The sequence below is a fragment of the Bufo bufo genome, chromosome 2, assembly GCF_905171765.1.
Source record: "Bufo bufo chromosome 2, aBufBuf1.1, whole genome shotgun sequence".
In the NCBI taxonomy this organism is placed as follows: Eukaryota; Metazoa; Chordata; class Amphibia; order Anura; family Bufonidae; genus Bufo; species Bufo bufo.
This window is the reverse complement of record NC_053390.1, coordinates 309,054,090-309,079,506: the sequence shown is the minus strand read 5'-3', so window position 1 is coordinate 309,079,506 and position 25,417 is coordinate 309,054,090. Positions and strand designations below refer to the sequence as shown.

Below are 25,417 nucleotides of genomic sequence, written 5' to 3'. Positions count from 1 at the left end.
ACAAGAAGCCATCCCATTCTCTTCTATGGGACGGTTCCTTCCTATTCAAATGTATAGGAAGGAGCTGTCCCATAGAAGTGAATGGGACAGCTTGAGATCGATGACCTATCCTGAGGAAAGGCCATCAATATTAAAATCCCAGAAAACCCCCTTTAAATCAGAAAATCAAACTGTTATATCTTTACCAAAAAAATGTAAGTCTACAGGAAATGTGCTTAGTAGACGAGTCTCTTGGTGTCTCCACGAGGTCTTTTAATCTTGCTGTAATTCTTAATAATAATATCACATAGTGTAGCCTGAGGAGAAAAATAATCATCTCAGTAACAAACGCACCACCCTGAGTAATCTGCTTAGTTACAGTGGTCACATTCAATTAAAGCTGATCTGTCATCATACCATAGTATGGAGAGAAGTCTGCTGTACAGTTAGACCAGTTGACACAAAAAAATTGCATTGTTTGGCTAATGGTGGTGAATAAAGAATATGTTGTACCATAGTTTTGCGTGCCCTATATTCAGGAGGGGAGTCCCTACCCTCTCATCAGCGACTGAACTACTTTGTGTATATATGTTTGGGATCAGTCACTGATGAGAAGTTTTTGGGGGGGACTGCGGCCCTTGCGAACAAAGCAAACATAACTATGAGTACACTGTATTCCGTATTAACTGCTATTTTGGGGGGCTACTAGTAGACTGGATCTGTCCCCATATTATGCTGCCGTCAACCACTTCCGGACTTCCGCCGTACATGTAAGGTAGAAGTCCAGTAGCCGCCGGGTTTCTGCCATTTTAAACCTGGTGCTAAATGTCCGATTGGCCATGATGCTGATCACGGACATTTCCATGATCAAATGTGGCTATAGCATCTGAGAGGCTTATTCCTGGGAGCACTGTGCTCCAGGGGCACAAACGGTTCCCCCGTGCTGAGATTGGGGTAGCCGTTCCTTCTTTGTGGTAGCCTCAAGCCTGTTAGAGGCTCACAGGCTTACCATAGCAAGTTCCTATGGAGCGTTTTTCTGATATTAAAAATAAATAAATAAAAAATAAAGATCATAAATATCGCTGCATCCCAAAACAACCATACCATTAAAATATAAATGTATGTAACCCATATAGTGAACACAGCATGCCCCACAAAAAAAAAAAAAGTCCATACAGCTTCAAGATTTGCTTTAACTGCAGACTGTCAGCTTTAATTTGAGGGTATTTACATCCAAATCAGGTGAACGGTGTAGGAATTACAACAGTTTGCATATGTGCCTCCCACTTGTTAAACAACCAAAAGTAATGGGACAGAATAATAATCATAAATCAAACTTTCACTTTTTAATACTTGGTTGCAAATCCTTTGCAGTCGATTACAGCCTGAAGTCTGGAACGCATAGACATTACCAGACGCTGGGTTTCATCCCTGGTGATGCTCTGCCAGGCCTCTACTGCAACAGTCTTCAGTTCCTGCTTGTTCTTGGGGCATTTTCCCTTCAGTTTTGTCTTCAGCAAGTGAAATGCATGCTCAATCGGATTCAGGTCAGGTGATTGACTTGGCCATTGCATAACATTCCACTTCTTTCCCTTAAAATACTCTTTGGTTGCTTTTGCAGTATGCTTTGGGTCATTGTCCATCTGCACTGTGAAGCGCCGTCCAATGAGTTCTGAAGCATTTGGCTGAATATGAGCAGATAATATTGCCCGAAACACTTCAGAATTCATCCTGCTACTTTTTTCAACAGTCACATCATCAATAAATACAAGAGAACCAGTTCCATTGGCAGCCATACATGCCCACGCCATGACACTACCACCACCATGCTTCACTGATAAGGTGGTATGCTTAGGATCATGAGCAGTTCCTTTCCTTCTCCATACTATTCACTTCCCATCACTCTGGTACAAGTTGATCTTGGTCTAATATGTCCATAGGATGTTGTTCCAGAACTGTGAAGGCTTTTTTAGATGTCGCTTTGCAAACTCTAATCTGGCCTTCCTGTTTTTGAGGCTCACCAATGGTTTACATCTTGTGGTGAACCCTCTGTATTCACTCTGGTGAAGTCTTCTTTTGATTGTTGACTTTGACACACATACACCTACCTCCTGGAGAGTGTTCTTGATCTGGCCAACTGTTGTGAAGGGTGTTTTCTTCACCAGGGAAAGAATTCTTCGGTCATCCACCACAGTTGTTTTCCGTGGTCTTCCGCGTCTTTTGGTGTTGCTGAGCTCACCGATGCGTTCCTTCTTTTTAAGAATGTTCCAAACAGTTGTTTTGGCCATGCTTAATGTTTTTGCTATCTCTGATGGGTTGGTTTTGTTTTTTCAGCCTAATGATGGCTTGCTTCACTGATAGTGACAGCTCTTTGGATCTCATCTAGAGAGTTGACAGCAACAGATTCCAAATGCAAATAGCACACTTGAAATGAACTCTGGACCTTTTATCAGCTCATTGTAATTGGGATAATGAGGGAATAACACACACCTGGCCATGGAACAGCTGAGAAGCCAATTGTCCCATTACTTTTGGTTCCTTAACAAGCGGGAGGCACATATGCAAACTGTTGTAATTCCTACACCATTCACCTGATTTGGATGTAAATACCCTCAAATTAAAGCTGACAGTCTGCAGTTAAAGCACATCTTGTTCGTTTCATTTCAAATTCATTGTGGTGGTGTATAGAGCCCAAAATGTTAGAATTGTGTCGTTGTCCCAATATTTATGGACCTGACTGTAGTTATAAAATCTGCTATGTGTAATTATATATATATATATATATATATATATATATAAAGAGAGAGCAAAATTCACTATTCTAGGTGTCAATATTTACAGGTATTAAAAAAGGTGTGCCTTTTGACTTGTTATACTTTTCTGTTGTTTTATTGCTCCTCTCAAGGCTGCATATTATATTATTATTTGGCAGGTTCCCATTAGGCTCCATTCACACATCCGCAATTTCGTTCCGCATTTTGCGGAACGGAATTGCGGACCCATTCATTTCTATGGGGCTGCACGATGTACGGCCCGTATCCGGAAATGCGGACCCGATCCCCAAAAAAATAGAACATGTCCTATTCTTGTCCGCAATTGCAGACAAGAATAGGCATTTTCTATTAAGTGCCGGCGATGTGCAGTCCGCAAAATGCGGAACACACATTACCGGTGTCTGTGTTTTGCGTTATCCACGGATCCGCAAAACACTTACGGACGTGTGAATGGACCCTTATGCTCAGATAATAGTGAGGAACTACTAAAAATATCTAGGATATAATCACACATGCCCAAATCTATCTACACCTAGACATATTACAGTGCCTATATAAAGTATTCACCTCACTGAAACGGTTTCAAGCTTTACTGTGTAAAAACATTGGGGGTCATTTATCAAACTGGTGTAAATTAGAACTGTCCTAGTTGCTCATAGCAACCAATCAGATTCCACTTCATTTTGGACAGCTCCTTTGGAAAATGAAAAAAGGAATCTGATTGGTTGATATGGGCAACTAAGCCAGTTCTACTATAGACCAGTATAATAAATAACCCCCACTAAATCATAGGTAGGATTTTTAACCTCTTAACAGTCACGTTAAAATTGGGAAAACACTCCCAAAAATGTCATTTTATTGTAGATTTTTAATATGTGTCTGCAGTAAATCTTGTTGGTGCACAACTCTGGGGACACTATTGCATTTTTAACCCCTTAGTGACATCAATAATTTTGGCCTGAAGGAGCAATTGTGTTCTAGCAGTCATAACTTTAAATTTTTTTATTCTAGATGTTTTTTTTTTATTTTGCGGGATTAGTTGTAGGTTTTTTTTAGGAACCATTTTGGGGTATATATAGTGTATTAAATAGCTTATTATTTTATTATAAAACAGCAATTTTTACATTATTTTGTGGAATTCTTTTTACGGCGTTCACTGTGTGGTAAAAATAACAATTTTATTATGTGGGTCACTACAATGATGATAATACTACATTTCTATATATTTTTGCTATTTTTCCTTTCCTCCAGCAGCCTGTCAGCTCTGCAGCTGCTCCCTCATTCTCCTCCAGACTGAAGGGGAGGGGGGCTGCTTTATCTGCTCATATCTCTGGTTTGGTACTTTGTATTGTTTGAAAGCTGATATTCCAAGCTTTCAGACAATACCAGAATGACAGCAATATGTTTAGTACAGGGGAAGATATCACTGATAGAAATCGGGATGCTGTGAATGCAGCGGAAAGTGAAAGTAAAAGTAGGTTTTACCCAAGATTATTCCCCAATTCGATTTCTAACAGTGATTTCTCCTCTGTTCCTTGGACTAGTGTTGTCATGTCTTGTATGAAAGCTTGGAATGTCAGCTTTCAAACAAGACCAGTTGTGCGTTTGTAGCTGCTACCATTGAGGAGATAGCAGCATCTAAAGCCGCCATTCCCCCTCCACTTTCTGCCCGAGCCCAGCTCAGGCAGAACTGTTAAGTACATTTCCCACTGCCCCAGCTGGACTCCGGTAAAACAGTTAGGTGGTTAATGTAAAATGTGTAAAGAAAATGATACACATTCACTACAGTTATAAATGAATGTATACGTATTAATCCTTTGAAATCATCCCTCTCTAAAAAAAAAAATACTCTCCAACGATCTACCTTTGCTATAGCCTTACTTACTTTATTCATTAGCCCCAGCCTCTGTGCTCAACCATGTTTATACGCTTATTTGAAACCAACTAGGATTTTCTCCTTTAACTTTCAAAGGTCTTCTAGATACAAGTAGCAGTATCAGTTTGATAATTTGCCATTTCCTTCACTTTGAAATATAATCCATTGATCTGCTGCGGGGATGGTGGGATTAGATCAGAACATTAGTTGTTTTATCAGCTGTCCCTCGAATGTGCTCCAAATGAGGGGCTCTCTCTCATGTCATGTTGCCCACACATTGCCTCTTACTGACAGACAAAAACCTGCCCCTACAAGACTCACGTAGAAGTTCCTTATTTCCAAAGCTGTGATCCGGAGCTCAGAGTATTGGGATTCATCCAGTTGCTGAACAAGAGCACGATAATCACCCTGAGAAAGGCAAAAGGACAGGTTCTTCAGGGGTTATTTGGACAGAGACAACTGTTCTGGTGGAAGCTCATCCCTCACTGGAATTATTTAGCAATCTGGAACAAGCTATTAGTCTTACCACATGGGGACTTTTTGCTGCTTTGGCCACTGCATCTCCTCGATCAGACAGATATCTGCAGAAGGCAATAATGATATAATTAGAAGTCTCTTCTGCTATTTCCACCCAGCTCCACTAGCACATTAGAGCCATAAACTAAAAAGAAATTCAGACCTAATAAACCACTCTCTGGTATTGTTCCAAACTTTAAATGGCTCCAAAATGCGGTGCAAATCGGCACATTTTCGGTGCATTTTCATAGTTTTAGTTGTTGAAAAATCCACTGCACCTAGTTTGTCAAGAAGGAGTTTAATAGAAAAGGGGTGGGGCTTGGCAAAAAAGGGGACATGGGCAAAGATGCAATATTTCACATCCAAATAGCACCACAATTCTGTTGGAAAGTAAGCCAACCAATAGGTGGTTTAAAATTAGACAAAATGTCTCACCCTGTACCAGGCTGGATGGTAAATGTGGTGCAGGGACACACACTTTTCTTGGTTGGACTCTGTGTATGTGTATCACTACTGTGTGGGAGGCAGGGAAATATTAAACTTACTAATTATGTCCTTCAGCAGATCAGCTGAAGCAATGCTCCCTCTGCCCGGTCGCTCTCGTACATGGCTGTGCGTGACATGGAGGAGCTTTACAACATGCTGGTTCATACCTGAAGATCAGTGAAGTGCAGCTGCGCCTGCGCTGTTCTCCAGCTCCTGTACGAACAGCGCAGGTGCAGTGTGCCATTGTCTGGTGCGAGCTTCTGAAATTTGGAAGATTAGAAGCACACCCCTGACAGTAGCACACTGTGCTTGTGCTTACAGGAGCTGGAGAACAGTACAGATGCACTGGACTTCACCAATCTTCAGGCATGGAGCAGCTTGTTGTAAAGCTCCTACATGTTGTGCGCAGCCATAGACGAGAGCGCATGGTCGGGGAAGCAGAGTAGAAGGGGCATGGTTCATATACCGTAATAACAAAACCTGGCTGGTTTACTATTCCCCTGCCTCCTACACAGTTGTAATAAGTATATACAGTGGCCAACACCTTTAAGAAAATTTTTGGGTGCAAAATGGCGCATCAGAGGCCCATCTCCGCAAAGCTCTGTCCTCTTTCCGCTATGGCCCATCCCTTCGTTGAGCATGCTGAAAAAAGTAAAAACTAAAAGAGCAAATTTGCACCACTTATATTTTTGCTGCAGACACGTGTTATATTTTGAACTGCTTTTATACATTATCGGACACCTCCATGTTGCCTTCCTTAGTTGCCCATAGCAACCAATTAGATTACACCTTTCACTTTTGACAGCTTCTTTGGAAAATGAAAGCTGGAAACTGATTGGTTGCTATAGGCAACTAAGCCAGTTGTAATTTACACCAGTTTGATAAATGACCCCAGTAGTGTTAGGGTCCATTCACACGTCCGCAAAATGGGTCCGCATCCGTTCCGCAATTTTGCAGAACAGGTGCGGACCCATTTATTTTCAATGGGGCCGGAATGTGCTTTCCGTATCCGCATTTGCAGATCCGCACTTCCGAGTACGCAAAATTGAGGACAAGAAAAGGCATTTTCTATAAGAGTGCCTGCAATGTGCGGTCCACAAAATGCAGAACGCACATTTCCGGTGTCCGTGTTTTGCAGATCCGCAAAACAAATACGGACGTGTGAATGGACCCTTAAATGGTAGCCACTGAAATGAATGTCCATCCATGTCACACAAACTACTGGAGTCTGCCTGCTCATAGATGGGGGCCTAGGCAGAGAACCTCTCTATGACATTCATGTGTACAGGTAGGGCATATATACAGTGTTGTCTTCATAAAACAACCCTTTTAATACATACAACTGATACTAATTTAGCATTTTTGAAATGTCACTTACTTCGATATCTGAGTATGAGATGCATCGATCTTGGTCCTTACACTAGTCATTAGTTCAAATACTTTTTCCTAGGCACAGAAAGAGACTAACATAGTACCAGTCAATATAAACCGCAGAGTTACATCATGTACAGGGTCCCATGACTCACCTGAACCGCTACTCCAAAGTTATTCCCGTCCTCAATCTGCGGAATCTGTAGCTGCAGCCAAAGCGTAACCTGAGAAGGACACAATATACAGAGTATAGGAGAAGTGCTTATCCCATTGCTTTCCATTTTTCATTTTTAGCTACCACATTCTCACATCGACCAAATCACAGCTCCCTGTCTCCAGTCTATACCCTCAATGCTAGAGCCTTGCCACTATTTCTTACCATATTCAGATTTTCCTTTAATTGCTGGATTTCAGTCTTGATCTTTCTTTGCAAACTTGTGATTTTCTCATTACAAGAAATTGGACCACAGGGAGGGCCTAAAGAGAGAAGTGTAAAAAGGGGTATGTCCACTACTGCTGAACAGTTGTACTGCTTAAACTTAGGCTGCTTTCACACAGTCAGTGTTGGATCAGTGATTTCCACCAGTGATTGTGAGCCCAAACCAGGTGCAGGGACAAAACATAGAACAAGAGCATATCCTTCCATTATATCTTATCTCTGTGTAGCACCACTTCTGGTTTTGGCTCTTAATCACCGATGGAAATCACTGATTGTGTGAAAGAGGCTTAGACCAGGCAGTCACAAGATGCACCAAATCTATCACAGTGGCACATCGCTGTGTGATAGATCTGTGAGCACACCCAAGAACATTATCGTACAGCGCATCCGCAAGATCTAGAGATGAGCGAATTTCGGGTCACGAAATTCATTCATGCTTTGTTTGGTGGTAAAAGCAAAATTGCGTTATGGATTCTGTTACCATGGACCATAACGCAATTCTATGACGGAATGCATAACAGAATGCCTTTAGAGGTATTCCGTCATAATAGAAGTCTATGGCCTGCATAACGGATCGGTTTGAAATTCGCTCATCTCTAGCAAGATCTCAAGAAGGAATTGTGCATGAAGGAAACAAAAAAGTCCATCAGTCAAATGTGAAGGGGGTGTGGAAAGCCGCAACCCCCCTGACTTCAAGATCCTCATTTGCACAGCCTGCTGCAGAATAAAAGTTGTTTTACAGCAGTCATGCTCATTGGACAGCAAGCACATCATTCAAAACCAGATGGCATCAGCTGTAAGGTATTGCGAGCAGTATAGAGGCCATTTTGGTGCAAACAGGTTCCCTTTAGGGCTTATTCACACGACCGTATGTGTTTTGTGGTCCGTTTTTCACAGACCCGTTGTTCCGTTTTTTTAACTGTAGTGTTTGTATTTCCGCAAAAAATCTCAGTTTGGTTTCCATATGCGATCTGTTTTTTATGGATCGCAAACAGAAATTTTTTAATCATTACTGTAATGTACTGTAATGTTTGTAAACCGTAAACACATGGGCAAAGTTGGCATGGATCCGCAAAATACGGATGACATACATATGTGTTCGTATGCATTCCGTATTTTTTGCGGACCCATTGACTTAAATGGAGCCATGGAACGTGTTTTGCGGACAATAATAGGAGAAGACTCAAAATGTTGCGGAATGGAAATGTAATGCACACGGAGTACCTTAATTTTTTTTTGCGGACCAGTTGAAATTAATGGTTCCACATACGGTCCGCAAAAAAAAAATGGAACGGAAAAAAAATATGGTTGTGTGAATGAGCCCTTAATGCTATACACTCTTACATGCTGCAGGTTTCCATAATAAAGCGCCAAGCTAGGTGTCCAAAAAGTTGTTTTCAGTCCTACACTAAATCTTTACCTTTTTCCTCCTCATCATCTTTCTTTTTGTCATCTTTTTCTTTCTTCTATAACAAAAAAATTCTGTAAATATCATATCAAAGCTGTATGGAGCAAGTATGTAAAAGGACACAAATGTTTAACTCTAAAATCCATGCAGATACACACTCACTGTACCCTTACCCATGAATTCCTGTGTCACTTTCGGCGCTCCTATGAATGGGTTGTCCAGCACCTCAGACCCAGTGACCACCCACAAACTACAGTACCCAGGCACACCATGCTTTCATCTGTGCGCTTGACCCAGAAAAAATAAATAAAAAATCTATACCCAGAGTAGGGTGCAATTTGAAAAAATTAAATAAAGCCAACATTTGATCCCAAAAGCATAAAAAGCAACAGAAACAGGTGTAGAGTTTTCAATATTGCATTACAGACTTTATTAGATTTTTTACTTAAAAAACTGCAGTAAAAATGCCAGTGAAGATACCACCAAAAATGTATGAAGTCGCTGTGTGTGTATGGTCGTAAAAATTATTGGCCCGAAATAAATCAAACATGAATTGCTATGTTTAATAGTATGGTATCTGCCATCTTGTGATATGTCCACCATTTTGTATGTTTATGGAAAGGCCACATGTTCCTAAAGTGTATTCTCATAATTTTCTCTATAATTGTGCCAGTTTGAGAGAGTACTCCTTGTCTTTTAAAAGATTTATATTTAAAGATAAAGCATGAGGAAGTTAGTATGTTCTCTAAACATCTGGTACAAATGACCCCTACAGCTTGCTGTCTGTTAATGAAGCAGGGGGTGAGTAAGTAGAGGAATGAGATAAGAAACAAATCTGAAAATATATATACATATACGTGAAATGAATTTTAATTCTTTAAGTATAAGATAATCAATAGGATAGATGGTATTGTTATGTACGGATGTAGCAGGGTTAACACACATGCTGTATGAGACCTGTTATCTAAACTAAATGTGTTAAGCAATTACTTTTCAGTGGCTTTTGTTTCAAGATAACGTTATGAGTTAAGAAATTTGAGTTAAGAGTGTGTGTGTGTTACCCCTGCTACATCTACAGTACAGACCAAAAGTTTGGACACACCTTCTCATTCAAAGAGTTTTCTTTATTTTCATGACTATGAAGGCATCAAAACTATGAATTAACACATGTGGAATTATATACATAACAAACAAGTGTGAAACAACTGAAAATATGTCATATTCTAGGTTCTTCAAAGTAGTCACCTTTTGTTTTGATTACTGCTTTGCACACTCTTGGCATTCTCTTGATGAGCTTCAAGAGGTAGTCCCCTGAAATGGTCTTCCAACAGTCTTGAAGGAGTTCCCAGAGATGCTTAGCACTTGTTGGCCCTTTTGCCTTCACTCTGCGGTCCAGCTCACCCCAAACCATCTCGATTGGGTTCAGGTCCGGTGACTGTGGAGGCCAGGTCATCTGGCGCAGCACGCCATCACTCTCCTTCATGGTCAAATAGCCCTTACTTTCAAAGTTTTCCCAATTTTTTCGGCTGACTGACTGACCTTCATTTCTTAAAGTAATCGTTTTTCTTTACTTAGTTGATTTTTTCTTGCCATAATTCAAATTCTAACAGTCTATTCAGTAGGACTATCAGCTGTGTATCCACCTAACTTCTCCTCAACGCCACTGATGGTCCCAACCCCATTTATAAGGCAAGAAATCCCACTTATTAAACCTGACAGGGCACACCTGTGAAGTGAAAACCATTTCAGGGGACTACCTCTTGAAGCTCATCAAGAGAATGCCAAGAGTGTGCAAAGCAGTAATCAAAGCAAAAGGTGGCTACTTTGAAGAACCTAGAATATGACATATTTTCAGTTGTTTCACACTTGTTTGTTATGTATATAATTCCACATGTGTTAATTCATAGTTTTGATGCCTTCAGTGTGAATCTACAATTTTCATAGTCATGAAAATAAAGAAAACTCTTTGAATGAGAAGGTGTGTCCAAATTTTTGGTCTGTACTGTATATGTTGTTAAATGTTATAAAAGATATATAATACATCTATTAACTTATATAATTCTCACTAAGAATGCTTCCACCCCTAAAATATAGGAAGAATCTTGAAGTATTAGACTGTGTTAATGAGTCTCTGTCCGAAGAAAGATATGTTATTCTAACTAGCAATTAACTACTCTTTGAAGAGATACGTGCAAGTGTCAGATTGTATTCTTATCTGTACAATAAATTTGACAGATTGAGAGATGTCTAATGGTAGCACTAAGTCTGCATTTTAATTAGCATATGTGTCAAAGTTAATCCTTATTGTTCTGATTTAAGGTTCTAGATGTCAAATGTATAGAATGCAAGATGAAGTCAGACTTGCGCGTTTAACTCTTTATAGTATGATGCTAATAGCTTATACAACAGTGCCACCTAGGTATGAGTAGGTTACATTACAACAGCAGCAGAAATGTATTCTGGTTAATACAATGACATCATAGTCCTTATCGTGTGTACATGCCTAACCGACAGTGATTGGAATGTTCCAAACTGTGTGTCTAACTGACCAATACGTTTTTGGTAATAAGCCAGATACACGGATGAGGAAGGGGCCCAAAGGAACCAAGCAACCAGGAGATCAAAATACCAAAGAGCTAGACACCTACAGAGGTTAGAAGACAGGCTTAGACACACAAGGACAAGTTGAGCTCTCTAGAGGGGTCTATCAAGATGAAAGCCATGGTGAGTATGCAATGATGGACCACCCAGCTTTCCTAGGAGCAGAAGTGAGATTCCTACTAGGACTTGATAAGAGTCACAAAGAATGATATTTCATTTTATTAAGACTAATTGGAAAAGGAGGGTAAAATGATACCATCTAGATTGGCGAATAAATAAATACATTCATTAATTGATTATCTTCATATTGAGATGTAGTCTTAGAATATTGTGTGGCTTAATTCTACCTGCAGAAGAATAAAGACTCATAATCTATCAAAGCATTAAATGATTTTATTTATATATAATAAATATATATATATATATATATATATATATATATATATATATATATTTATTTTATTTTTTTATAGTAATATTCTTCACCAAGCTAAGTGATAGATTCCCACAGGAAAAACTTGTTCAAAGTTCTTCCCATTTATGATATAATAATAGCTTTGATCATAGATCCCTGTTTGTCTTAATAGTCTTACCAAAGTCATAATGTGTGAAAATAGTCCAGGATGGGGCAGAAGGATACAGTTATCCCTTCTAAGTTATATCCTTGAATGGATTTGTCCATTCTTTTTTTTTAACCTCGTTTTATTAAAAAATAACAAGGCAAGACATCAGTACATATATTATTGTACAAAATTAACAATGACGTGTACATAAGAGACATGGGTAGCAAGGTCATTACACATTCAATTATGAGTAATATATATATATATTATATATATACACATATATATACACACACACACCATTTCCATCTTATTTCTTATACCGTCCAAATACAATAAAACAGACGAATGCTATAAAGGCATGTGTTGACTGTCATTTGTACTACGGAGTGGAGTCATCAGGTATCGTAAAATTGTTAGGTAGGGTCAATGGCGATGCACACCAAAGGCCCCAGACTTTTATAACTTTTTGGGGACATTTTCTATGTATAAACATCACATTCTCTAAAGGCACCGCTTGATTAACTTTTTCCAAGCTAGAAACAGTGTTTTCCACAAGAATATTTTATTATAGTGTGTCCACCCTTCCTCGTCTAATATACCCAATAAACAGACTTTGGGGCATAATGGTATGGGTACTAGACCTATGGAAGAAAGTACCCCAAGTACTGCCTGCCAAAATGAGCTGATGTAACTGTATTCCCACAACATATGCCAAAAAACAGCATTTTCGTGTGAACATCTAAGACATCTGGAGTGAGACATCCTCGCCATCCTATGCAGCCTAGTGGGGGTTAAATAACTTCTGTGTAGAATAAATAGTTGAATAAGTCTATTGTTTATTGTTTATAGAGGGTGAGACTTTTATAGCAGCCTCTAATGCCTCTGACCAATCTTCTGCAGTAAGATAAGGGATGTCCCCCTTCTATCTAGATTCAGCCACCATTGGATGTGATGACATGTGAATTCCCAAAAGGTGTGTGTAAAGTGCAGAGATTATTCTTTTGGTCCTTGTGACTTAATAATTCCTATTAAAGGATAAGAGGATATAGCCCTTTCATTGTTCTTAAATTGTTCCTGGAGAGCGTGTCTAACTTACAAATATCTAAAGAACTGGGAGCTGGACAGTATATTTCTATGTCATCCTTGTTTGCAATGTGTTAAAACGTGTATCTACACTGTAAAATGTTTAATAAAAAAGATCTGATTTAAAAAAAAAAAAGAACTGGGAGCGTATCACCCCAGATTGTTCCTGAAGTTGAGAAAAGAAGCATGGTTATTCCATATTCTTTCCAGATATTTATTCCTTCAATATTTTGAAGATGTGGGAACAGTGGGTTATCCCATCCATAGTGGTATAACATCTGCCCAATCCTTGTATTGGTGAAGTTTTGCATCCTTCCACACCTGATGAGCCAACCTGTGTATCTGCAATACACGCCCAGAAAGTAAACCAATATTCTCTAGGACTGGCCATAGTGTGGAAAGTCCGAGATAATGTTAGTATTCCGCATTCTGGTGCGGCTTCTGTGTAACCCATGTAGATAGATACCTTAATTGCCCCGCCAAGAAATATAAATGGAAGTTTGGCAATGTCGCTCATCCCTGTTGTTTCGATCGCTGTAGTGTTGTAAGTGGAAGCTTATGTCTAGCGTCACCCCAGATGAAATTAACCATCAGAGAGTGGATGCGGTCAAAGAAACTACGGGATATTTGGGTGCATGCATGTTCTAATAAATACAATCCTTTAGGTAGTAATACTATTTTTATAAGGTTTATTCTACCCATTATTGACAGGGGAAGAGTTTTCCATACCTTGAATTTATCATTGAATGTGGATTCTATAGGGGCAATCTTTTTAGAGTAAGTCTTTTGGGTCAAAGGCTTTGGCCGTATCCAATGAGGCCATAGCCCATTGATTATTGTTTTGCATTCCTATTTGTGCTATAACCTGTGCTCTTCTAATATTACTGGACATCGATTGACCCGGAATAAATCCAGTCTGATCTCCGTGAAAAATGTTGGGTATTATTGTATTTAATCTATTGGCCAGGATTTTTGTGAGCACTTTGTAGTCTAGGTTTAACAGTGAAATGGGTCTGTATGACGCACAATCCACTGGATCCTTGTCTGGTTTCAACAATACCACTATGGAAGCATCGTATAAAGAATCTGGGAGATTCCCTGTTTGTTGGACCGCCCTGTACATATCATGCAGTTGTGGTCCCAAAATATCGATATATTTAGTATAAACCTCTAGAGGGAGCCCATCTGGTCCAGGTAATTTCCCATTTGCTAGACCTCTAACAGCTTCTTGAATCTCTTCTAATGTTATTACTTCCTCAAGATAATTATCAAGGTCATTGGTCGAGTAACATACTGTCGATCGGTATAGGTCCAGGTAAAATTCCCGGAAACCTGCCACGATACCTTCAGTGCTTTCTTGTATTACACCATCAGAGGTTCGTATACAAAGAGCCGGTGGGGCGGCGGTATTTTTGTTGACGATATGGGCCAATATCTTCCCTGCTTTATGGATTTGTCCATTCTTGAAGTCATGATGTGTAGTTGGTTAGAAGGGGGCGGAATGTATTTAGCATTCCATATTAATGTCTAGGATTAGACATGCCCATCCTGATAAGAGGTTTCCTCTGAAATATTTTCCTATTTTGATATCCTAAACTAATAATAGCTTTGTTATAATGTGACAAGTTACTTCTACTTACATGTATTGTTAAGCTTGTAATGCTTTAGATCAACGCTGAATATATTCATTTGCATGTATCATTGTGTTTATTTACTTATTTATGTTTATAACCTTGTAACCAATAAATCTGCATATTTTTATAATACCTGTGTATTATTGTATAATGTAAAACTACACCTTTAGCATTAACGTCATCTCACGTCAAAAGAACTTATTATCTGTGGAAATAGTCGGACTCAGATGTGAATTGTATCGATTAGTTTGTCTACAACTCACCAGGTCATGATTTCAAGAATTTATGACAAACTTTATTTTTTCATGGTTAATTATTTTATGACCATAATTAATAATTCTTAATTGAATTATTACCGCCCGACAGTATCCATCGGGTTTGGAGGCGCAGTATTTCATATACAGTCAGGTCCATAAATATTGGGACATCGACACAATTCTAACATTTTTGACTCTATACACCACCACAATGGATTTGAAATGAAACAAACAAGATGTGCTTTAACTGCAGACTGTCAGCTTTAATTTGAGGTGATTTACATCCAAATCAGGTGAACGGTGCAGGAATGACAGCAGTTGCATATGTGCCTCCCACTTGTTAAGGGACCAAAAGTAATGGGACAGAATAATAATCATAAATCAAACTTTCACTTTTTAATACTTGGTTGCAAATCCTTTGCAGTCAATTATAGTCTTCAGTTCCTACTTGTTCTTGGGGCATTTTCCCTTCAGTTTTGTCTTCAGCAATTGAAATGCATGCTCAATCGGATTCAGGTCAGGTGATTGACTTGGCCATTGCATAACATTCCACTTCTTTCCCTTAAAAAACTCTTTGGTCGCTTTTGCAGTATGCTTTGGGTCATTGTCCATCTGCACTGTGAAGCGCCATCCAATGAGCTCTGAAGCATTTGGCTGAATATGAGCAGATAATATTGCCCGAAACACTTCAGAATTCATCCTGCTGCTTTTGTCAGCAGTCACATCATCAATAAACACAAGAGAACCAGTTCCATTGGCAGCCATACATGCCCACGCCATGACACTACCACCACCATGCTTCACTGATGAGGTGGTATACTTAGGATCATGAGAAGTTCCTTTCCTTCTCCATACTCTTCTCTTCCCATCACTCTGGTACAAGTTGATCTTGGTCTCATCTGTCCATAGGATGTTCCAGAACTGTGAAGGCTTTTTTAGATGTCGTTTGGCAAACTCTAATCTGACCTTCCTGTTTTTGAGGCTCACCAATGGTTTACATCTTGTGGTGAACCCTCTGTATTCACTCTGGTGAAGTCTTCTCTTGATTGTTGACTTTGACACACATACACCTACCTCCTGGAGAGTGTTCTTGATCTGGCCAACTGTTGTGAAGGGTGTTTTCTTCACCAGGGAAAGAATTCTTCGGTCATCCACCACAGTTGTTTTCCGTGGTCTTCCGGGTCTTTTGGTGTTGCTGAGCTCACCAGTGCGTTCCTTCTTTTTAAGAATGTTCCAAACAGTTGTTTTGGCCAGGCCTAATGTTTTTGCCATCTCTCTGATGGGTTTGTTTTGTTTTTTCAGCCTAATAATGGCTTGCTTCACTGATAGTGACAGGTCTTTGGATCTCTTCTTTAAAGTTGACAGCAACAGATTCCAAATGCAAATAGCACACTTGAAATGAACTCTGGACCTTTTATCTGCTCATTGTAATTGGGATAATGATGGAATAACACACACCTGGCCATGGAACAGCTGAGAAGCCAATTGTCCCATTACTTTTGGTTCCTTAACAAGTGGGAGGCACATATGCAAACTGTTGTAATTCCTGCACCGTTCACCTGATTTGGATGTAAATACCCTCCAATTAAAGCTGACAGTCTGCAGTTAAAGCACATCTTGTTAGTTTCATGTCAAATGCATTGTGGTGGTGTATAGAGCCAAAAATGTTAGAGTTGTGTCGATGTCCCAATATTTATGGACCTGACTGTATTAAATTGCACTGATTGCAGCTGCATTATACATAGTATATATCTGATATTTAGATAGATATTTCCATATTGCAGCCCTTGACTGTTGTGTGTCGAGGCTCCCTATGGCAAGTAACAACTACACAAATAATAATCTTACCTCTTTCTCCTTTGCTTTTTCTTTCTCAGGGTCTGGGATAGGTATATCCAGCTCAGCTTTTAATGTTTTCAAATCAGAAACATTCAGTTCTGGAGACTGAAAAAATAAAGAGTTGTAAAGCTAAATTAAGGGGAGATTTATCAAACTAGTGTAAAGGAAAACTGGCTTAGTTGCCCATAGCAACCAGATTACACCTTTCATTTTCCAAAGGATCTCTGAAGCATAAAAGGTGGAATCTTTACACTAGTTTTCTATAAATCTCCCCATAAAACTTTCAACTAAAAGGCCAGAAAAAGGCGTAATATAACACATTTGTAGCAGTTTTTCTTACTCTGCATGGTCATAGCAACCAGCCTTGAGAGTGATCTTATCTAAAAGGAGTTTTCCTGTTTGTAACAGCATTTCTCACCTATCCACTGGATAGGTCATAAATGTATAATCTCTGGGAGTCCAAATGTACACTACTGCTCCATTCACGTAGGGGCTCAGGGACCCCCGTTCTCATGATTGGTTGGGAGCCCAGCAATTGGACCCCATGCTGTCATACATTTTAGGGATGTACCAATACCGATACCAGTATAGGGACCGATACCGGACATTTGCACGAGTACTTGTACTCGTGCAAATGCCGCCGATACCGGATGGCCGTGCAGCGGCGGGTCCCGTGTCCCAGATGATCATCCCAGACGACATCTTGCCGTGATTCCGGCTCCCTCACTCACCGCCTTCATTTTGCAGACTACTCATGCGCCGTTCAGTTCCATCGCGCCCGGCCGTCACTTCTCGTCTTTAGCGTGAGCGTGATCACTGGCTTCAGGCGCTGGAGAATGCAAGCCAGTGATCACGCTCACGCTAAAGACGAGAAGAGACGGCCGGGTGCGAGCTCGATGGAACTGAACGGCGCATGCACAGTCTGCAAAATGAAGGAGGTGAGTGAGGGAGCCGGGATCGCACTGTAACAGGCAGCGCATAGCGCATGCACGAGAAGAGCGTGGTCTTGGTATCACGGCAAGATATCCATCACAATGTAGAGAGGAGGGGTAAGGGGCGGTCTTATCATGCCTTGAAGCAAGGAGGCCGCTGCCCCCTTGACTTCAAGCCTGACTTGGAGAAGGCGCCAACAGACATTAAAACTGCGATTTTAACAAATATGAGGAGACAGAATGAGGAAAGAAAATCATGATTAGCAACACGCTGGGGGATACTTTAAGGTACTTTGGTGTGCTTAACCTCTTAAGGACACATGACGTACCGGTACGTCATGTATAGTTCCGATTACCGCCGCCCGGTGATCGGAACCCGGTGCCTGCTCAAATCGTTGAGAAGGCACCTTGGCTAAATGCGCGGGGGGGTCCCATGACCCTTCCCCTGCGGTTTGCAGCTTAACCTGCGGTTGCGGCGGCTGGCGGCGGTGCCATCGGGTCCCCATGCGGCTGTAGGGGGGACCCGATGGCATGGAAGGCAGCGCGCTGCCTTCCTGTGACAAGCCTGTGAGATCCAGCCCCCTGGATCTCACAGGCCGGAAGCTGTATGAGTAATACTCACTGTATTATTCATACAGCCAATGCATTCCAATACAGAAGTATTGGAATGCATTGTAAAGGATTAGACCCCCAAAAGTTCAAGTCCCAAAGTGGGACAAAAAATACAGTGAAAAAAAAGTTGAAAAAATAAAGTTTTCCCCCCAAAAAATTAAAAGTTTCAAGTAAAAATAAACAAAAATGTCATTTTCCCCAAATAAAGTTAAAAAAAATTGGTAAAAAATAGGGGGGGGGGGGCGGGGAGTATACATATTAGGTATCGCCGCGTCCGTATCGACTGGCTCTATAAATATATCACATGACCTAACCCCTCAGATGAACACCGTAAAAAATAAAACTGTGCTAAACCATTTTTTTGTCACCTTACATCACAAAAAGTACAACAGCAAGCGATCAAAAAGGCGTTTGCCCACCAAAATAGTACCAATCTAACCGTCACCTCATCCCGCACCTCATCACTGTGTGTGAGAAATATCTCTGTAAATGACAACTTTTGAATTTTTTTTATACCCAGCATGGGTATATGTAAAAATACACCCCAAAACACATTGCCCTACTTCTCCTGAGTACGGCGATACCACATGTGTGACACTTTTGTGCAGCCTAGGTGCGTAAAGGGGCCGAAAGTCCAACGAGTACCTTTAGGCTTTACAGGGTTGCTTACAATTTAGCCCCGCCCAAAATGCCAGAACAGTAAACACACCCCACAAATGACCCCATTTCGGAAAGTAGACACCCCAAGGTATTCACTGAGGGGTATAGCGAGTCCAAGGGAGATTTTTTTTTTTTGCCAGAAATTAGCAGAAATGGAAACTTTATTTATTTTATTTTCTTCTCAGAAAGTGTCATTTTCCGCTAACTTGTGATTTTTTTTTTAATCATACATAAACTCACCATGCCCCCCTGCGAATACTTTGGGGTGTCTTCTTTCTAAAATGGGGTCATTTTGGGGGTATTTATACTATCCTGGCATTCTAGCACCTCAAGAAACATGACAGGTGCTCAGAAAGTCAGAGCTGCTTAAAAATGCGGAAATTCAAATTTTTGTACCATAGTTTGTAAACGCTATAACTTTTGCGCAAACCAAAAAATATACACTTATTGAATTTTTTTTATCAAAGACATGTAGCACAATAAATTCTGACACAAACTTGTATAGAAATTTAATTATATTTGAACAATTTAACCAGAGAAAGTTAAAAATACACTTTTTTTGAGAAAATTGTGGTCTATTTTGATTAATATCAGAAAAACGAAAAATCTCAGCAGCAATCAATACCATCAAAAGAAAGCTGTATTTGTGAGAAGAAAAGGAGGTAAAATTCATTGGGGTGCCAAGTTGCATGACCGAGCAATAAACCGTTAAAGTTGTGAAGTGCCGATTTGTAAAAAAGGGCCTGGTCACTAGGGGGTATAAACCTGTGGTCCTTAAGTGGTTAAAAGATATTGTCTTGGATTTTGACATTGATGGCTGATCAATAGCAAATCAGGGTAGAGGTGTCACTTCCCACCCCTGCCGATCAGCTGTTACCCGGCAGCTCCATTGCTAAAACTACAAAGCTCCATTCACTGTGTTGCAGTGATCTGGATGACATTGGAGGAAGTGTATTAATGAGGTTAGGTGGATGGATTAATAACATAGCAACTCACACTGAGAAGTTTGTCTAACTCGTCAATCTTCTTAGGAAATCCCACTGAGATCAGCTCATCGGCCTATGACATGGATAAAGAACACAATGTGAAGGAGAACGAGAGTTATTGATATAGCTATTGTTAATACAGCAAAAACCTGTTCAAACCATTGCGGTAACTCAGTATGGACAACTTACTTCCTTGGAGAGTTGGTTTTGGAATCCATTTACCTGAGTAAAGACAAAATAATAGATGGTTTAACATTTTGATATCAAAGATAGGCAAATGTATTAACAACCATACTGTAAGTGACCGTTTTGCGACTTTTCTAGTCATGACGAAGTCGAGGCCATTGGTCCCAGCACATATATCATTATTTACGACAGAAGTTGGCGTAAATACTGGCTGAAATCTATGGCAGCTCTGAGATTTCAGTCTGGCACATTGATTGCTGGAGAAGGCATTTAATTTATGACGAGGCCTGAAGTATAAATTAGACTGTTTTTGAGACAAATTAAGATGTAAAAAAGGCACACCTAAATAAATAGATTGGGGGGAAAAACCGCAAAAGTTAGAAAACTTCTGAATTAATCTAAAACTTCAAAATAGTCGAACGAAGCACAAAAGCTTCCAATACAGGATTAGTTTCAGTAGTAAATGCGACTAAAAATATTAGACTGTCTAAAACAACATATTTTTACACCTAAAAACAGGCACCATAGTAAGGCCTCCTGCACACGACCGTTTTTTTTTCCCTGTTTACTTGCCGTTTTTTGCGTTCCGTGTACGGAACCATTCATTTCAATGGTTCCGCAAAAGTTGGCAATATCTTGGCAAAAGACAACTTTTCCCATTTTTTTATACAAAGTTGGCATTTGACCAAGATATTTATCTCACCCAGCATGGGTATATGTAAAATGACACCCCAAAACACATTCCCCAACTTCTCCTGAATACGGAGATACCACATGTGTGACACTTTTTTGCAGCCTAGGTGGGCAAAGGGGCCCACATTCCAAAGAGCACCTTTCGGATTTCACCGGCCATTTATTACAGAATTTGATTTCAAACTCCTTACCACACATTTGGGCCCCTAGAATGCCAGGGCAGTATAGCTACCCCACAAGTGACCCCATTTTGGAAAGAAGACACCCCAAGGTATTCGCTGATGGGCATAGTGAGTTCATAGAACTTTTTATTTTTTGTCACAAGTTAGTGGAATATGAGACTTTGTAAGAAAAAAAAAATAAGAATCATCATTTTCCGCTAACTTGTGACAAAAAATAAAAAGTTCTATGAACTCACTATGCCCATCAGCGAATACCTTAGGGTGTGTACTTTCCGAAATGGGGTCATTTGTGGGGTGTTTGTACTGTCTGGCCATTGTAGAACCTCAGGAAACATGACAGGTGCTCAGAAAGTCAGAGCTGCTTCAAAAAGCGGAAATTCACATTTTTGTACTATAGTTTGTAAACGCTATAACTTTTACCCAAACCATTTTTTTTTTTTACCCAAACATTTTTTTTTTATCAAAGACATGTAGAACAATAAATTTTGAGAAAAATTTATATATGGATGTCGTTTTTTTTTGCAAAATTTTACAACTGAAAGTGAAAAATGTCATTTTTTTGCAAAAAAAATCGTTAAATTTCGATTAATAACAAAAAAAGTAAAAATGTCAGCAGCAATGAAATACCACCAAATGAAAGCTCTATTAGTGAGAAGAAAAGGAGGTAAAATTCATTTGGGTGGTAAGTTGCATGACCGAGCAATAAACGGTGAAAGTAGTGTAGGTCAGAAGTGTAAAAAGTGGCCTGGTCTTTCAGGGTGTTTAAGCTATAGGGGCTGAGGTGGTTAAGGGGAGTTAAATAATTTTTTATTTTTTTTTAACCCCTCCAGCACTATTGTACTATGCATTCTGTATTCAGAATGCTATTATTTTCCCTTATAACCATGTTATAAGGGAAAATAATAAAATGATCGGGTCCCCATCCCGTTAGTCTCCTAGCAACCGTGCGTGAAAATCGCACCGCATCCGTACTTGCGATTTTCACGCAGCCCCATTCACTTTTATGGGGCCTGCGTTGCGTGGAAATCGCACAATATAGAGCATGCTGCGATTTACACACAAGGCACAAGTGATGCGTGAAAATCAACGCTCATGTGCACAGCCCCATAGAAATGAATGGGTCCGGATTCAGTGCGGGTGCAATGCGTTCACATCACGCATTGCACCCGCGGAATACTCGCCGTGTGAAAGGGGCCTTAGGCCCCTTGCAGACAAGCGTTACAGATTAGGTCCGGATGCGTTCAGTTAAAAATGCATAATTTCGCAAGCAAGTTCATTCAGTTTTGCCTGTGATTGCGTTCAGTTGTTTAGTTTTTATTGCGTGGGTGAAATGCGTTTTGATGCGGTTTTCACACGCGTGATAAAAAACTGAAGGTTTACAAACATCTCAACCATCCATGAAAAAAAATAAAAAATGCAGAATTTAGAACATGCTGCGGTTTCCCCGCAACGCACAAGTGATACGTGAAAAACAACGCTCATGTACACCGACCCATTGAAATGAATGTTTCCGGATTCAGTGCAGGCGCAATGCGTTCGCATCATGCATTGCACTCGCTCGTGTGAAAGGGGCCTTAGAACTCTTTCACACGAGTGTGTGTCCCCTATGGCCGCATTGCGGCCCACATACGGCGGGTCCGCAGTACACGGGGCATCGGCCGTGTGTATTCCGCATCACGGATGCAGACCCATTCACTAGAATGGGTCCACAAATCCGGAGATGCGATGCAGAAAGGAACAGAAGCACTACAGAGTGCTTCTGTGGGGTTCCGTTCTGCATAAAGATAGGACTTGTTCTATCTTTTTGCGGAACAGAGGGATCGCGGAACCCATTCAAGTGAATAGGGTCGCGATCTGCATGCGGCTGTCCCATGGTCGGTGCCCGTGCATTGCGGACAAACAAACCCAGAATCATGAATTTTCAGCAATCTCTAAATACAACAGGTGGTGACCGCACATGGACACCAACGTGAACAAAGGATTTTTTTCACATCCAGATTGATGTTCATGTACCATCGATACCTTCTCTTTTGTGAATCTGCTTTGTAGTGTGGGCCAGCTGGACTGAGCCCATCTGGTAAGCGTTTTTAATAGGGTGCTGCCTGTATAACACATTTTGAGCAATCTCCAAATATGATTTGGAAGTTGATTGTGAAGCTACTGCTGCATTCACAAGCAGTGATGGCCAGTTCGCAGTTTTCGCCAGCGAACACCTGCGGGCTGCCATCTTGACTCACAAGTCCGGCGATGCACAGGTAAGCCCTTAACTGTGCCTGTGCGCGAGCCGGTCTGAAACAAATGCGGTCACCGGGAGCAGGCAGTTCCGAGAACAGCTGCCGGGGGCCTTCATCGGGCTGTTCTCGGAACTGCCTGCTCCCGGTGACCGCATTTGTTTCAGACCGGCTCCCGGCACAGGTAAGGGCTTACCTGTGCATCGCCGGACTTGTGAGTCAAGATGGCAGCCCGCAGGTGTTCGCTGGCCATCACTGTTCACAAGGCCGCAACCCAGCAAGTTAGGAAAGAAGAAGTGGTGCTTTCTTTTGGACTTGCCCCTATAGGTTGGTTTCGTACATAATCCTATTTTCCACTGGCCCCATACCAGAAATCTGATGTGGCATTTAATCTTTAGTCTGTATGTCATTTAATCTAGAAGTTTCTTGCCTTCAGACTCTTCCTTTGCTTTCATTTTAGATCAGATTTCCTCCAGCTTCTGCATAGAAACCTTTTGCGGTGTTGTTTTACTTGAAGCTGAGAGAATACAAGTGTCATGTAACCACGGGTCTTGTCCCGAGTCCAGTAATCCGCCTGTATTTCTCCACTCAAGGATATGTAAATGTTCACGGATGTCACATTGCTATACGAGGCCATAAGACAGGCAGATAGAGATGACTCTGCAGATTTACCGTCACTCTGACACATGCTTTCAAACTGTACAAACATACGCCCGTGTATCTCACCTTTTCAATGGCTGCCGGTGAAACCTTTATGTTTGCCATTCCCGATCAATGTCACAAAAACAGATACGGTCTCTCTATAACTGCTTGTGTGAGGAGGAACGTTTGGAGTCTTCAACAGAAAGTGAAAGTGAGGAAGAAAAAGGGACTTTTCTGAAGCTGGGAGGAGTGAATATAAAGAGGCTGTGCTAATTGGAAATGTGCAGGGGTGGAGGGGTTAAACGTATGCCTCAGCACCTAGACATAGCCCGCTCTGTATAGCGTAGGGAAAATACAATTCTACACAGAGACAAAAAGAGTCGGAGCTGCTGAATGCTGTCATGTAATGGCTCATGCAGACGTCCATGTCAGTTTTGGATCAGTGGTAACACGGACTGTGTTCAATCCATGACAGATCTGTGTTGGGTCCGTTTTTTGCTGTCCCTGTTGCATCCTTGTTTCACTGACACTGAACAGCTGAAAAATAATTTTCAAAGCATCTCTTAATGATCCGTGAAATACGGATGCAACACGGATGGCATCCGTGTTGCATCCGTGTTTTTCACGGACCCATAGACTATAATGGGCGTGAGGGATCCGGGAACGAAGATAGGATATGCATCCGTGCTGAAAACACGGAAAGTGCTAAAACACTGTGTGAATACACACATTCAAATGAATGGGGACGTGTGCTGTCCGCGGAGAACACGTACAGCACACGTACGCGAAACACTGACGTGTGAATGAGGCGTAATAGTTTTTTTGCAAAACAAAAAAAAAACATCCAGATATTGCATGAGAGTGAATGGGATTTTTGAAACCAAGTGATTTTTTAGGGCCCTCTATTTAACCCCTTAGTGACCACTAATACGCCTTTTTACAACCTATTTTTCATGGGTCTCCCCTGCAGCACTCAGCGGGGGCTGGGCTCTCATGAGAGCCGCGTTCCTCTTCTAAAGGCCCGGACCAGCAGAAGTGCCGGTCCAGGTCATTTAGCCCCTAAGGTGCCGTGGGCAATAGCGCTTGTGGCACGTAAGCAGTTACAGGGAGAGCGGACTCCCTCTGTCTCCCACTGGCACCACACAAATGAGATCATCTGTGCATGCAGGCCGCGGTCTAGTGAAGGCTAAGGCTACTTTCACACTCGTGTTTGGTGTAGATCCGTCATGGATCTGCACAAACGCATCCGTTCAGATAATACAAACGCATGCATCCATTCAGATAATACAACCGCATTCATCTATTCAGAACGGATCCGTTTGTATTATCTTTAACATAGCCAAAACGGATCCGTCTTGAACACCATTGAAAGTCAATGGGGGACGGATCCGTTTTCTATTGTGCCAGATTGTGTCAGTGAAAACGGATCCGTCCCCATTGACTTACATTGTGTGTCAGGACGGA

At 40.9% G+C, this 25,417-nt stretch overlaps 1 protein-coding gene across 1 annotated transcript; it reads right to left on the bottom strand.

The window, feature by feature from the left end:
- Window positions 1-47: 47 nt before the first annotated feature.
- Window positions 48-24,190, bottom strand: PSME1 (proteasome activator subunit 1). The gene is made up of 11 exons (XM_040416913.1): window positions 24,038-24,190; window positions 20,209-20,241; window positions 20,030-20,092; window positions 16,839-16,934; window positions 8,862-8,907; window positions 7,382-7,479; window positions 7,158-7,226; window positions 7,010-7,077; window positions 5,156-5,210; window positions 4,951-5,037; window positions 48-296 (listed from the first exon to the last, which is right to left on the bottom strand). Exons 1-11 carry the CDS (start codon window positions 24,074-24,076, stop codon window positions 216-218), a joined length of 735 nt encoding a protein of 244 aa, XP_040272847.1. The 5' UTR covers window positions 24,077-24,190; the 3' UTR covers window positions 48-215.
- Window positions 24,191-25,417: the final 1,227 nt, after the last annotated feature.

Coding starts and splice junctions, on each gene's coding strand:
- PSME1 (XM_040416913.1), bottom strand. CDS start 24,076: ATGGCAAACATAAAGGTTTCACCGGCAGCCATTGAAAAG. Junction 7,480..8,861: donor AGATGATGAGGAGGAAAAAG/GTAAAGATTTAG, acceptor TTCTCTCTTTAG/GCCCTCCCTGTGGTCCAATT. Junction 5,038..5,155: donor CAGCAAAAAGTCCCCATGTG/GTAAGACTAATA, acceptor TGCCTTTCTCAG/GGTGATTATCGTGCTCTTGT.